This window comes from Zea mays, chromosome 6 (assembly GCF_902167145.1).
Source record: "Zea mays cultivar B73 chromosome 6, Zm-B73-REFERENCE-NAM-5.0, whole genome shotgun sequence".
In the NCBI taxonomy this organism is placed as follows: domain Eukaryota; kingdom Viridiplantae; phylum Streptophyta; class Magnoliopsida; order Poales; family Poaceae; genus Zea; species Zea mays.
The window spans coordinates 116,004,494-116,020,675 of NC_050101.1; the positions used below are offsets into that span (position 1 = coordinate 116,004,494).

General features: G+C 44.0%; 1 protein-coding gene across 1 annotated transcript in view; it reads left to right on the top strand.

The window, feature by feature from the left end:
• Nucleotides 1–762: 762 nt before the first annotated feature.
• LOC103631312 (uncharacterized) overlaps nucleotides 763–16,182 on the top strand; it is a 59,976-nt gene continuing 44,556 nt past the window's right edge. The window contains exon 1 of the mRNA XM_020540063.1: nucleotides 763–930. Within this exon, the coding sequence (XP_020395652.1) occupies nucleotides 763–930 (168 nt within the window). The remainder of the gene's footprint in view (nucleotides 931–16,182) is intronic.

Sequence of the window (16,182 nt, forward strand, 5' to 3'; positions counted from 1 at the left end):
ACATTTTCAATTTTTTATCACAGCCTCTATATATGATATCATGACATGTGGACAAGTTTCATGATTTTCTGACTTTGTTTGTGTTTTATACAATTTTTAAACAGCTGGATGGCAAGTTCACGATCATGTTTAGTGAATATGGTGCTCGAAGTTTCCAGTCCACTCCTGAAATCTGTCGTAACTTGTGCTAAATAGCATGAATATAATTTTTGCATGCACGGTTTTCCAAGTTTCGAGTGACTTACAATTCAAATGTGAATTTTCCGAAGAAATTCAAATAAATAAACTAAATTCAGTAGTTATACAAAACACTTATATAATTGTCCCAAAATGGTACATGTAGGTTTACATAGTGTAGGAACATACCACAAAAAGTTTGGCTGGCAAAATAAAAAAATAAAAGTATATACTTTGCCGAGTGTCCAGGTGGGGCACTCGGCAAAGCTTGCTCTACCGAGTGTCATACGTAGGACACTCGGCACAACATTTTTAAAAATTATTAAAACTCCTTTGTCGAGTGCTTGTCAGTGGGCACTCGGTATAGGTAGCTGTGCCGAGTGCCCGCGATCTGGCACTCGGCAAAGTATATTTTAAAATTTTAAAAAATACTTTGTTGAGTGCCAGATCACGGGCACTCGATAAAGTCTGTTTACATAGCCCCTTCTGGGCTTCTTCTTCACTTGGATTTTCATTCACCCGCCGCCGCCACTCTTCGCTACCACCGTCGCCACCGCGCGCCCCAACTCGCTGGCCACCACCGTCATGCCCCCACACCACGCCCGGCCCACGCCACCGCACCCGCACGCCTCGGGCCACCGCGGCCGCCGCGCCCGGCACCACGCCGTTGGGCCTCAACCGCCGTCGCACCCATCCCCACACCGCCGGACCTCAACTGTCGTCACGCCCCCCACCGCCATCGCACATAAGATGGTAAATCTTTCTCTATATATGTGAGCATGTGATGGATAATGTGATGGATAGTTAGACTTTGTAATTAGAATTTGTATTTGATCTCTAGCCACTAGGTAATTAGAATTTGTATATGATCCCTATACACTAGATGCATTAGAAAGCCATAGAGTATATCTTATGTCCAATGCATTGTATATGCCATCGAGTTGTATATGCCATCGAATTTGTATATGATCTCTAGGCACTAGGTAAATCATTCGAGTTGTATAGATATAAAATAATTTTCAACTACTTGTATATATGATGTCCAATGCATTGCATATGCCATCGTGCCATTGATATATGCGTGGATGTCAGCCATTGTGCTGATACTTTTATTTGCAGGCTTTGGAAACCTCCCTGTGCAGGGGAGGTGCTACCGAAATTTTCTATTGATAGGCTTTGGTTATATATGTTAGTGTATGGAGGACCGTGAGTGGATGTACATAGGTCGTGTAGGAAGGAACGATGTCACACCTGAATGGATTAGAAAGATCGATGATTTCGTGGAACGGGCATATGGCGAAGCTGCTAAAGGAGCGAGTCTAGTCCCATGCCCGTGCAGCAAATTTGCCAACCGAAAAAGAAAATCAAAGAAGTCCATGGTAGAACATATTTGGAAGAATGGATTTACGTCGAGCTATACTCGGTGGATCTTTCATGGTGAAGCGCATCGTACGAGAGAGGAGGTGCTGAGATAACGTGTCGAGCATTATGATGCTGAAGCGGGGGTAGCGGATATGTTGAACGACTATCACGAGGCACAGTACGCCAGAGGATGTTCGGATGATGAGCCAGAGCCGACTGCAAAGGCATTCTATGACATGTTTGACGTGGCACAGAAGCCCCTTCATGGCTAGACTAAGGTTTCTCAACTGAATGCATTGGGCGTGTAATGACGTTCAAGTTGCAGTACAACATGAGTCGAGACACATTCGATGGCTTGTTGACGGTTATTGGGAGCCTGCTTCTGGAGGATCACGTTCTGCCAAAGAGCATGTACGAGGCACAGAAACTCCTTCGTGCACTCAAGATGACGTATGAGCAGATACATGCTTGTCCGATGGGCTGCGTGCTATTTAGGAAAGAATACATGGAGGCAAAGTACTGTCCCAAGTGTAAATCGTCTAGGTTTATGGAGGTAGACTTTGGTGATGGATAGAAGAGGCAGCTCGACATTCCCTTGACAATCCTACGACACCTTCCATTCATACCGAGGATCCAACGTTTATACATGACCGAGGAATCCGCAAAATAGATGGCATGGCACAAAAATGGAAAACGATACAATCCTGACAAGATGGTGCACGCATCCGATGGTGAAGCATGGAAACACTTTGATGCCATTCACCGTGAGAAAGTCGAAGAGGCTCGTAATGTACATGTTGCACTGGCCATAGACGGGTTCACTCCCTATGGTATGAGCGCTGCCCCATACACATGTTGGCCCGTGTTTGTTATCCCAATCAATTTCCCCCCTCCGGTGTGTGCTTTCAAAGGCAGAATATATTCGTGTCGTTGATAATTCCTGGACACCCGAGGAATAAAATGGGCGTGTACATGGAGCCTTTGATCGATGAATTGGTACGTGCTTGGAAGGAAGGGGTATGGACGTATGACCGAGCTACAAAGACAAATTTCAAAATGCATGTTTGGTACCAGTACTCCATGCATGACTTACCAGCGTATGGGTATTCTGCGCCTGGTGTGTTCACGGTAAGTTCCCATGCCCAGTTTGCAAGGAAGCTCTTAGGTTCATTTGGTTGAAAAAGGGTGGCAAATATTCGTCCTTCGATAAACATAGACAATTTCTCCCTCCTGACCATCCATTTCGTCTAGACATCAAGAACTTTATGAAAGGTGTCATAGTGACAGACCGCCCACCTGCAACGATGACTGGTGCTGAAATTCGTCAACAGATAGATGGGCTCGTGGCCAATACAGAAGGTGGTTTTGTGGGATATGGTGAGCAGCATATGTGGACACATAAGTCGGGCTTGACTCGGCTCCCCTATTATGATGACCTGCTCCTTCCACACAACATTGACGTGATGCACACTGAAAAGAATGTTGTCGAGGCACTTTGGGCAACAATTATGGACATTCCTGATAAGTCAAAGGATAACGTAAAGGCAAGAGTGGATCTGGCAACGTTATGTGATAGACCAAACCAAGAGATGAAGTCGCCAAGTGGTGGAAAGACATGGAGAAGGCCTAAGGCCGATTTCGTCCTAAGCAGGGCCCAGAGGAAGGAAGTAATTCAGTGGATCAAGATCTTGATGTTCCCTAATGGGTATGCAGCTAACCTGAGTAGGGGGTGAACTTATCTACTCTATGAGTCTTAGGGATGAAGAGTCATGACTTTCACATATGGATTGAACGAATTCTTCCTGCGATGGTTCGAGGCTATGTCCCTGAGCATGTCTGGCTAGCACTTTCGGAGTTGAGCTATTTCTTCCGTTAGCTTTGTGCAAAAGAGTTATCTCAGACCGTGGTTGCAGACTTGGAAAGATTGGCACCCGTGTTACTGTGTAAGCTTGAGAAGATATTTCCACCCGGTTTCTTCAATCTAATGTTGCATTTGATTCTTAATCTCCCCTATGAGGCACGAATGGGGGGCCCGTGCAGGGACGTTGGTGCTATCCGATCGAGAGATGTCTAAAGACTATTCGAAAGAAATGTAGAAATAAATGCAAAATCGAGGCTTCCATTGCAGAGGCATAAATTCTAGAGGTGTCAAACTTCACAACAACTTACTATGGTGACAAACTGCTAAGTGTGCATAATCCACCCCCTCATTACAATGATGGCGGCAATGAATCGAAACTCAGCATATTTCGAGGCCAACTCGGAAGCGCAAGTGGCTCGACCACCAAGACCATGACACATGAAGAGTGGCGGCATATCATGCTATATCTAATGACCAACCTTGAAGAGGTGACGCCATACATGGAATAATTTCTTCATGAATTCTAGCGTCGATCAAGTGACGAGATGAACACATTCTAATCTTGGGATAGTCAAAATTTGACAAGATTCTACCTTACTAGGAGACGATGTCTATATCATGGCCCAACAGGCCACACAAGTGTATTATATCCCATATGCGTGCCAAACGAAAGAACATCTTAAGGGTTGGTATGTTGTGTATAAGGTATCACCGCACGGGAGATTACCTGTTCCTGACGATGAAGATTATAGCTTAGACCCGAACACATATGATGGAGAGTTCTTCGAAGAAGATGGGCTAGAAGGGTGATTTGATATAGACTTAACCGAAGCTATCAGAATGGACGTAGATATTGAAATGGTTGTTGATGAGGAGGATGATGAGGTACAAAATGAGAATGACTTAGTAATCCTTCAAGGCAATGACATTAATGACGAACTTGCGCCTTCAGATGGTGTTGACTATGAGATGGTTGATAGTGATGATGAGAGTTATGATCCGGCTAACCCCGACACATATGAAGATTATTTTTAATCGATGTAATGCTATAGTTTTTTTATTTCGCACCTGTTTTTAAATACATCTTTTTATATGTGCTTATGTGTTTACTCTTAATTGCAGGTTGTTGGACAAAGATGGTGGGCGGTTGGCTGAGGAGGAGGAGGGGGAGGAGGAGCAGGACGGCGGACGAGGCATAGCAAGACGACGACATCCAGTAGCAGGTGGCATAGTAGGACGACGGCGTCCAGCAGCAGGCAGCGCAGCAGGACGACGATGACCAGTAGCAGGATGACAATGACGCTCAGCAGGACGCCTCAGGTTCTGGTGCCTCAGGTTTGAGGAGCGTCTACCTGCGAGGTCCCACGAGTCTCCCTCAGCGTCCCATACTTCGAGACAGGCGACCGTTGATTCGTCCGGACGGGGAGAGGCATGTAACTTTATGTTCTTCATTCTTGTTCATATTATGTGTTCAAAATCATAATATAAACTAATACTTTTTATTTATCACTTGGATAGGTCTTGGACGATTGTGGAGAATGCTGGGGGTCATCGTCGCAACCCTAATGGCATCCTCGGCCTGCTATGCAGGGAACACTTCCCTAGACTGGTTGAGTATGCCGTAGTGACGGGCCCAGCCTGAAAGTCGCCTAGAGGGGGGGTGAATAGGCGGAACCTGAAAATTAAAACTTTATCCCCCAACTAGATCCCTTGATTAGTGGTTAGAACAAGATATACAAATATCGGAGAATAAAAGCTAAGTTCTTGCTTGAAAGAGTATTGCTAAATAATGCGGAAGAGATAAATCAATACAACTAATAAGTTATAGAATAACAAAGCAAGAACCCTTAGATGAGAAGAGCACTAGAACAAGTTCTTTCTTGCAACGTGTTGCTTCACTAAATGGAAATTTAACTTGAAGCAACGCCAAATGAAATTAGCTAATAATGGTGCAAGAAAACTTAGAGCAAGGGAAAACAAACAAATCACAAGCAATAAACACAATGGACACGGGTGATTTGTTTTACCGAGGTTCGGCCCTCGAAGGCCTAGTCCCCGTTGAGGAGTCCACTTAAGGACGGGTCTTTTTCAACCCTTTCCCTCTCTCCCCCGATCACACAAGGATAAGAGAGCTCTTCTTCTTCTCAAGGATCACTCTCGATCCCGCAAGGACCACCACACACTTTGGTGTCTCTTGCTAGCTTTTACAAGCCTCCAAAACTTTGGAGGAAGTTCAATGGGAGTCAAAACTCCACGCGCAAATGAACACAAAGATGAGGTACACACTATCTCTCGATGAATCTCACAAGGCACTAGTGCTAAACTCAAATGAGTAGCTCTCAATTGCTTGCTATCTCTTTTGTGGCACTTGTGTTGGTTGTAGTGGACTAAATCTTGTGTATAGGATGGATCAATGAATATATGTGGTTGGGAGGGCTTGAGTATGTCAACTAGATGACTTGGAATGTTGCTTGGGCTCCCACACCTTGAAGTGGCCGGTTGGGGTGGTATTTATAGCCACCAACCAAAATCTAGCCGTTGGTGAAAAGTTGTCTGTCGTATGGTGCACGGGACAGTCCGGTGCACACCGGACATGTCCGGTGCGACAGCCACGTCACCCGACCGTTAGGGTTCTGACCGTTGGAACTCTGACTATTGGGCCCGCCTTGATGTCCGGTGGCGCACTGGACATGCACTGTAGATTGTCCGGTGCGCCAGCATGGGCGTGTCTGACCTCTGCGCGCGCTGGCGCGCATTTAATGCGTCGCAGGTAGCCGTTGGCGCCAGAAGTAGCCGTTGCCCCGCTGTTACACCGGACAGTCCGGTGAATTATAGCGGAGCAGCTAAAATGAATTCCCGAGGCTGGCGAGTTCCGGAGGCCGCTCTTCCTTGGAGCACCGGACATGTCCGATGTACACCGGACAGTCCGGTGAATTATAGCGCGCCGGCTTCCGAGAATTCCCTGGTGCACCGGACATGTCCGGTGGCACACCGGACAGTCCGGTGCGCCAGACCAGAGGTGCCTTCGGTTGGCTCTTGCTCCTTTGTTTGAACCCAATACTTGGTCTTTTTATTGGCTAAGTGTGAATCCTTTGGCACCTGTATAACTTATACACTAGAGCAAACTAGTTAGTCCAATATTTGTGTTGGGCAATTCAACCACCAAAATTAATTAGGGACTAGGTGTAAGCCTAATTCCCTTTCAATCTCCCCCTTTTTGGTGATTGATGCCAACACAAACCAAAGCAAATGTAAAAGTACATAATTGAACTAGTTTGCATAACGTAAGTGCAAAGGTTGCTTGGAATTGAGCCAATATAAATACTTACATGATGTGCATGGATTGTTTCTTTGTTTTTAACATATTGGACCACATTTGCACCACAGGTTTTGTTTTTGCAAACTCTTTTATAAATTCTTTTCAAAGTCCTTTTCAAAGGTAAATGAATAAGATTTGAGAAGCATTTTCAAGATTTGAAATTCTCTCCCCTTGTTCCAAATGCTTTTCCTTTGACTAAACAAAACTCCCCCTCAAATAAATTCTCCTCTTAGTGTTCAAGAGGGTTTTAAGATATCAAGTTTTTTTAAAAAATACTACTTGCTCCCCCTTTAGAACACAAAGAGATACCAATTTGAAATTTTCCAATTGAAAACCATTAATTTTAAAATTAGGGTGGTGGTGCGGTCCTTTTGCTTTGGGCCAATACTTTCTCCCCCTTTGGCATGAATCGCCAAAAACGGATACTTGGAATGAAATATAGACCCTTTTCCTAACTATTTTCTCCTTTTTGGCAAATAAAACATATGAGTGAAGATTATACCAAAGACGGAGAGTGATGCGGAGCGACAGCGAAGGATGAGTAGTGGAGTGGAAGCCTTTGTCTTCGCCGAAGACTCCAAATTCCTTTCAATATACCTATGACTTGGTTTGAAATACACTTGAAAACACATTAGTCATAGCATATATCAAAGAGACATGATCAAGAGGATATATCAAATTAAGCATGATCATAGTTCTATATAACATAGATTGCTCCCCCTAAGTATGTGCATGGAGAGGAACACATATTTTGGCCTTAAATGCCAATTGCACATAATTAGGTTAATGAGAACATATCTATATCATACAGAATGTGAAGTGCATTGTGTCATAGTATAAGTGTGATGCTCATGACAATTTATGCACTTATGAAAGCATGTTGTAAACAATTTAAGCATTTTCCCTTAAGGATTTCAAAGAGACTTAAGGACCATCCACCTTTGAAATAAAGGCAGCTTATCCTCGTTACAAGGTTAAGCTTTAAGCTCTTTGACAAGAAAGTACTTCATCTAGTTTTACCAGAGATGCACTAAAGCAGGAATGAATCTTGGGAAATTAAACTAGGTATGAAGCAGGGATAATACATGGACATGCTTTCTCTTCCTTTTATACAAGATATGTATAGAGAGTATAGAAAAGAAAGATTTAGGTACAAGTTTAAAATGAAAGGAGATAGTTTTACCTTTTTGTACCTTTACATAGGGACGCTCTCTTCATTGTGCTTTGTCCTTAGTCTTAGATGCTTAAGACCTATTCTTAATGACAATATATGGAAATATTTTGCACAAGAGAGAGTTCTACAACTAGTGATCTTTTCAAGTTATTGTTAGCAAATATCAAATGGATCACAAGTTGCATAAATGTATCATGAATTCTCCTTTTAACTTAGTGCATATCAAGAGATATATCGATTGAAAGTATATACGTCACTAAGAAGCATGATTATTGATTGAAGTCATTCAATGATCAAACAAATAACAGATGTAATCAAAAGAACAACATACGCATTAGATTATCAATTAAGCTTAGAGTAGGAGAATCCAGCAATTATGCTACTTTATAGTGAAAGACAAGAATTTAAAAATAGTAGCATACTTCATGAGAAACTCATTCTCATTCAAGAGACTATATGAAATTACTAAGATAAAGTAATAGTCTCAACATAATCAAGATATAGAAAGAGGCTCCCCCTAAAGATATGCATCAAGTATTTGAATGAATTGAATGGATGCATTTACTTTAAGGACAAATGGAGAGAAGCATTATACATCTTGATCAAGGCTCATTAAATTTGTAATAAACAACTTGAGCCTAGTATTCTCATTATGAAAGGGTTTAGAATACTCACAACCACACCATTGATTGTTTCGAAGAAGTAGGTGGTGTTGTTCTTGATGTTCTCCTCTTTCATTTGAGAGTCCTCCCTTTGCAGTGGCTTCTTTTTCCTTTCAAACTTATTGAAAATACTCAAGAAGGATGTTAGCAATACAAGGAAGTATACAATGATGGATGATTTCTTTTAGATAGGAAATAAGCATAATTCATCATCCATAAGTCACACAGACGTGAAGTAAACTCCTTAACATTAGTGCACTTTTACTTGAAAAGAGGAACATGCACTATTTAACAATTTGATCACTCATAGGAATTTACTTCTTTATATTGAACTTTATTAATTATTACATAAAACAGGTCAATATGAGAATGGATATAGCAAAGGCATGAATTAGATTAAATACCCATTGAGATGGGAACCAAACTTAATTAAAAAGATGAGTTCCCATACCTTTGCTTTTTACCTTTCTTCCTTTGGGTGAGGATCAACCCATGAGGCTTGTGCACTTTCTCTCTTGTAGATTTTCATACTTCAACTCAAGAGAAATGTTAGTAGCAACACAAGCACTAGTTTCCCTCTTTGTAATCATTTTTGATAGGGAATGAAAAACTAGATTACTAAAAGCATGGAAACTTTATAACATGAACTAGATTTTCCATAGATGATGTTATGCTCAATTTTAACTCATAAGACAAGCATAAGCAATCCTTTGAGATTATGGGAATAAATCTAATTCATGATATGGAAAGCGATAAATGTGAAAGAATCAAATCCAATTTAAGCAAGTTGAAGTACATCATAAATCATTGGATTGATTTTTCTTTTCATGTTAGATTACACATTTCCAAAGAGAAACTTATTCTCTACAAGTGAGACTACTTGGGTTATTTAAGAAAAATCATTAGTCTCACTATTCTAGTTATAGAGAGAATTTTTCTTTTGATAAGTGTCCTAAGGATTTGAATTCCTTACATGACACCTCATCCTTTTAAGAATATGAAATGTCTCTCTATATCTAGAATCATGGCAATAATAAAACAACTTAGTGAAAAACATGCCATGAGATACTTGCAACATTTTAAAGCATGTAGATTGCCATAGGATGGAAATGATGAGTATGCAATCTACCATATGATAGAAAATTCTTCAAAGAATGGTAATATAAAATTAAAGATATTTGAAGTGCTACATATTTCTATGTGACTACACACGACACATAAGAAATGATAGTTTGAAATACTTGCACTTAAGAACATAGAAGTTACCATCCTTTGACTTTCCTTCATGTTGTAGGCCTTAATTTTTTTTACACATGATCCTTCTTTTATTTCCTACAACATCAATGTCTTCCTCGAGATGATATGAGTTTAAGACATAGTAATATGAAGAATAACCTTGGGTCAATCATGGATGTAGATCATTGAAGATTGATAGCTTGAATGGACTCTCTCAAGCACCCCAAGGCTTCATATCATCTCTTTCTCCTACAAATCTTGTCAAGCATATTTTGGTACCCATCGCTTGATGGGTCCATCACGGTTAGTCAACAAGGATCTAGGAACCCAAAAGTCCTTTGTGTTAGCATTAGGTAAACTCATTACCTTTCTAGCACAAGTTGCAATTTTGGGTTGCCTAGTTACATGAGAATTAATTGACAAGCTAGGAGTGGAATTGTTACCAATGGGACAATCCTTGCATTGATGTCCCTTCTTTCGGCATCTGTAGCATAGGCGTTTTTCAAGTTTTGAAGTTTTCTTCTTTCCTTGTTTGTTGCCGGCTACATGGTTAGTAAAAACTTTCTTTTCTAACCCTATGCCTTTTTGTTTTAAATGGGAACAAGATCTAAGCAAGTGTCCCTTCTTGGAGCATTTAAAACAAAGTCTATCATCCTTGTTAATAATCAAGCCATTTTTAATGTGGGGACATGACCTAATCAAGTGCCCCTCTTCAAAGCATTCACTACACCTCTTAATGTGAAGTGTGGCTTGATCATTACCTTGGATGTTACCTTTTGTGGAGGCATGGTTGAGGCTTTTGGAGGAAGTGTTGAATTTCATCTTTTGTTTCTTCCTCTTGGCAATCCTCAAATCCTTGACATTTTCTTCAAGGGATGTAGTGCATGCCACGGTTGTTCCTGTCTCAAGCTTCTTCACCATGTGATCACGGTTATCTTGAGAAGGTTGAGCAATGCACTTCCCTTTTAGTTGTGTCAAGCTCATTTTTAACCTCTCATTTTCTTCTTTGAGCTTTTGATATGTATCATCAGTTGTTCCTGCAAGTTCTAGCTCAAAAGAAAATTTGCTTGTCGACGGACAACAAGCATTAGCACATGGTAATATAGTATCAATTTGAATACATGTGCACGAGTGAGGTTGTTGGGATTTTAAGTTTTCTATCACAACCTCATGAGTCAAATTTAATATGATATGATCATCCATAAGATTTTCATGAGAACATAGAAGCATATCATATTTTTCTTGAAAAGCTAGATTTTCAACTTTTAGCTTTTCTACTTGATCCTTAAGTAAGGTATTCCTATTTACTAATTGAGCAATACAATGTAAAGCGTTATCTTGCTCAATTGAAATAGTTTCATACCTTTGGACCAAATCAACATGAGAGCATTTTAGCTCCTCATGTTCTTTAGTCAACTCGTCAAAGCATTGCATCTTCATTGAGAGAATACTTTCAAGCCTTTGACGAGCTTCGCCTTGCTCTCTCGCACTTTCTAGAAGCTTGAGCATGACCGCCTTATCTTCTTGGCTTAGGCGAGCGTAGAGTTGCACAAAGCTTCTTTCTTCCTCCTCATCCTCATTTGTGCTTCCGCTATCATTTGCATTAGCCACACAACACATGTGGGAATTGAAATGGGAAGACAAACCTTTTGAAGAGGTGGATTCATCGTTTGGTCTCCATCGTTCATTTTCTTCTTCTTCCTTGCAAGGGTTAGTATCACAAATACCAAAGGAAGTAGAAGCACAAAATGAACTATCATGTTTGGACTCATTAAATTTGCTTTTAATTCTAGTCCAAATATCATGCGCATCATGGGTGGATTCATCATAATTTGATATGAAGGCACGATAATCTTCTTTGCTAAGAGAATTGCTTAAGATGTCAAAAGCAAGGTAGTTTAAGCGAAAACATCTTTGGTCCTCCTCAGAGATAATTTTTCCATTATAACTAGGAGGGAAGATACTCTTGTCTAAAATTTGTTCTAATTGAGGATCTATGGTTCTAAAAGCATTTATCACTCTAGTAGACCAAGAAACATAATTAGAACAATCGGAAAGTAATATCTCAAGAGTTACCTCCTTGTTCTCCTGGGTCTTCTTGTTCTTTTGGGATCTTCTACGAGCCATCACTTCGAGTTGTTAGACTCAAGATGAAGTGCCTAGCTCCGATACCAATTGAAAGTCGCCTAGAGGGGGGGGGGTGAATAGGCGGAACCTGAAAATTAAAACTTTATCCCCCAACTAGATCCCTTGATTAGTGGTTAGAACAAGATATACAAATATCGGAGAATAGAAGCTAAGTTCTTGCTTGAAAGAGTATTGCTAAATAATGCGGAAGAGATAAATCAATACAACTAATAAGTTATAGAATAACAAAGCAAGAACCCTTAGATGAGAAGAGCACTAGAACAAGTTCTTTCTTGCAACGTGTTGCTTCACTAAATGGAAATTTAACTTGAAGCAACGCCAAATGAAATTAGCTAATAATGGTGCAAGAAAACTTAGAGCAAGGGAAAACAAACAAATCACAAGCAATAAACACAATGGACACGGGTGATTTGTTTTACCGAGGTTCGGCCCTCGAAGGCCTAGTCCCCGTTGAGGAGTCCACTTAAGGACGGGTCTTTTTCAACCCTTTCCCTCTCTCCCCCGATCACACAAGGATCGGTGAGCTCTTCTTCTTCTCAAGGATCACTCTCGATCCCGCAAGGACTACCACACACTTTGGTGTCTCTTGCTAGCTTTTACAAGCCTCCAAAACTTTGGAGGAAGTTCAATGGGAGTCAAAACTCCACGCGCAAATGAACACAAAGATGAGGTACACACTATCTCTCGATGAATCTCACAAGGCACTAGTGCTAAACTCAAATGAGTAGCTCTCAATTGCTTGCTATCTCTTTTGTGGCACTTGTGTTGGTTGTAGTGGACTAAATCTTGTGTATAGGATGGATCAATGAATATATGTGGTTGGGAGGGCTTGAGTATGTCAACTAGATGACTTGGAATGTTGCTTGGGCTCCCACACCTTGAAGTGGCCGGTTGGGGTGGTATTATAGCCACCAACCAAAATCTAGCCGTTGGTGAAAAGCTGTCTGTCGTATGGTGCACCGGACAGTCCGGTGCACACCGGACATGTCCGGTGCGACAGCCACGTCACCCGACCGTTAGGGTTCTGACCGTTGGAACTCTGACTGTTGGGCCCGCCTTGATGTCCGGTGGCGCACCGGACATTTACTGTAGATTGTCCGGTGCGCCAGCATGGGCGTGTCTGACCTCTGTGCGCGCTGGCGCGCATTTAATGCGTCGCAGGTAGCCGTTGGCGCCAGAAGTAGCCGTTGCCCCGCTGTTACACCGGACAGTCCGGTGAATTATAGCGGAGCAACTAAAATGAATTCCCGAGGCTGGCGAGTTCTGGAGGCCGCTCTTCCTTGGAGCACCGGACATGTCCGATGTACACCGGACAGTCCGGTGAATTATAGCGCGCCGGCTTCCGAGAATTCCCTGGTGCACCGGACATGTCCGGTGGCACACCGGACAGTCCGGTGCGCCAGACCAGAGGTGCCTTCGGTTGGCTCTTGCTCCTTTGTTTGAACCCAATACTTGGTCTTTTTATTGGCTAAGTGTGAATCCTTTGGCACCTGTATAACTTATACACAAGAGCAAACTAGTTAGTCCAATATTTGTGTTGGGCAATTCAACCACCAAAATTAATTAGGGACTAGGTGTAAGCCTAATTCCCTTTCACAGCCTACACCTTCGACCACTACACTGTCGCCCCCGATGCAGTAGACTGGGACGGACGGGAATTCAATAACAAGGAGGAGCGAGTGAAGCAAGAGCTGTGGGTAAGTCTTACTATAATGTAAAATATGTCGCATTCGTTGCACATTCTTGAAATAATGTATGTATACATCATTTTTGTATGCAGGATTTCTTCAGATGCGAGGCTGGATACGAGGCTAAGACGGATGTGGTGGCCACCACGAGCTGTAAGAAGCTCGTCGTGATCATGCACTATGAGGCACGAATCTAGGCCATCGTCAGCTACCACGACTCCATCCTTGGGGAGAAGATGACCAAGCAGCAAGCCCGAACCATGTCGTTGACCAGGGACCAGTACCTGCAGGTGAAGTCATGCATGTTTGGTACCAGTACTCCATGCATGAATTTAATTTTATCTTCTGATATTCGGTGTACGTGTTTACTTTATAGATGATTTCATATTGGTACGCCGCACATCCTTTATGCTGGGAGCAGATGGTGGATAGGTGGTGCTCGCCTGAGTGGGACGAAGCGCACAACGCTAGCCGGTGTAACATCCCAATTTTCAAACCCGAGGTTTGGAACCCTAATCTAACCCCCTTTTTTTCTTATTTATTTTATCCCTAGGTCTTCTCATCATATGCATATACCTTGTGTGATTAGAAGCACCTCACTTAGAATATTTTTAGCACCTAAGATTACCTAGTTGATTAATTATTCAAAAAAAGGGATGCAAAAATAGAAATAGAATTTGGAAAATAAGAAGAAAAAGAGAAACCCTTCCCCCCTAGCTGGGCCGTTTCCAGCCCACGCCCGCGGCCGCTTCCCCCTCTCGCGCTCGCGACTCCCTCCCCCTCGGCCCACCTCTGGCCCACTCCGCGCTAGCGCCCGCGCACCACTGACACACCGTCCCATCACCCTCGCTCGCGACCGCTCCCGCTAGCAGGCTGGCCCCACCGGTCGGCCACCCCGTCGTCCTCGCCGCGTACGGCTTCGCCGCGGTCACCTCCAGCCACCGTCCTCTTCCTCGCCTGTCCCCTCGCCGCACTGGGAAGTTCGGCACCGCCCCATCCTCGCCGCTGCGGCCGCGTCCTTGCACGACACCGCCCCGCCGTGCAGTCTCGTCGTCGCCGCTGTGTGGCATTAACTCCGGTGCTGTGCAACCTCACCGATGTCCGCCCAACTTCGCCGCTCCCCACCCCTCGGGCGCCTATAAAAGGGGCCGCCTCGAGCACCTCTTAGCCCCGCACCAGCCTCAGCCACCCATCTTCCCCCTCACCCGAGCAATCGCGCTAGCGCCGCCGTCTTCTTCCCCTCCAGTAAGCCCTTCCCCCTCTCTTCCCTCCCCCTCTGGTGGTTCAGCGAGCATTTAGCTAGGCTCTTCAGTTGCGCCGCACTGCCGCGAGCTTGGAACACCACTCCCCTGCCCCAATCCCCGCACGAACCTCGCCGGCGACGACTCCTGTCGTGGAGCTCCGCCACCTCCCCGCGGTCAGCCCCCTCCCAGTCTCCTCTGGCCAAATTGAGCCCGCCCCTAAGCTTGCCAGCCCCTCCTCATGCTAGGGCGCCTGCCCGTTGCCCAAGAACCGGGTCGCCGGCGGCGAATCACCGTCAAGCCCACCGGCGGTCGGGTTCTCCCCCGCGGACGGCCGGCTCACCCCGCCCCGTCGACCGTTGGCGCTGTTTCCCCCTCACGCTCTCTCTGACGCGTGGGCCCCGTAGAAACGGCGTCACCCCTCGCGCGCCCGCACCGTCCTCCACTTTGGGCCGTAGCTGGGCCGGCACAATCGCGCCCGCGCGCGCCCTGCGCCCGGCTGGGCCAGATTCTCCCCCCGGCCCACCAGAGCTTAAATCCTTTTCCTTTTTCCTTTTTCAGCCTTTTCTCCTTTAATTATTACATCACATGTAATGATAATATTAGAAAATGACACACTCCAATTAGTAAACCACTATTGATGTATTGTTTATTGCCTGTTTTACTAGAAGAAGAGGGGACTGTCGATCCAGAACCCGTAGCCCCGGAAGAAGGGCCAGAGCCCGATCTCCCGGAGGTAGACCTTTTGTGCCAGGAAAGCTTCGACGAAGGCAAGTCCATCCTTCCCTTGATGCATAAATTACCTATTCTTTCTACCACTACCTAGGCCGGGATTACAGGGTGGAATATTTGCATTGTGAGTAGAGAGATAGCCTGCATTAACATATATCCTTTACAAAATATGGGATGGGAGAAAGGGCAGTGTGTTTCTTCAAAAGAGGTTTTTAGAAAAAAAAGGGATGTGCGATGAAGGGTATTCACCCTCATAACCTTGGGAGTGGGATGATCAGGGACTCCCTGGTTTAGGGGAGGGCCTAAGGTGTTGGCTCAGCTGGTTTAGGCGTGAGCAGAAGGATTGTCCCCTCATGTAAGGACCGATTTGTCATCTTTCACTACATGTACTCATAAATAGTACAACCACTCGAGACTGTGTGGGCAGTCATTCAATCCTAACTCGTGCGGTCCAACCCCAGGGTTATGAAGGCTGGGGAGCACCGGGAGGATAAGGAGGGGGAATGTTTTGTCTGGTTTGGACATGGCGGTGGCCTGACTCCTTCTGGTATAACTGTTAAGGCTGGGACGTGCGAGGAAAGA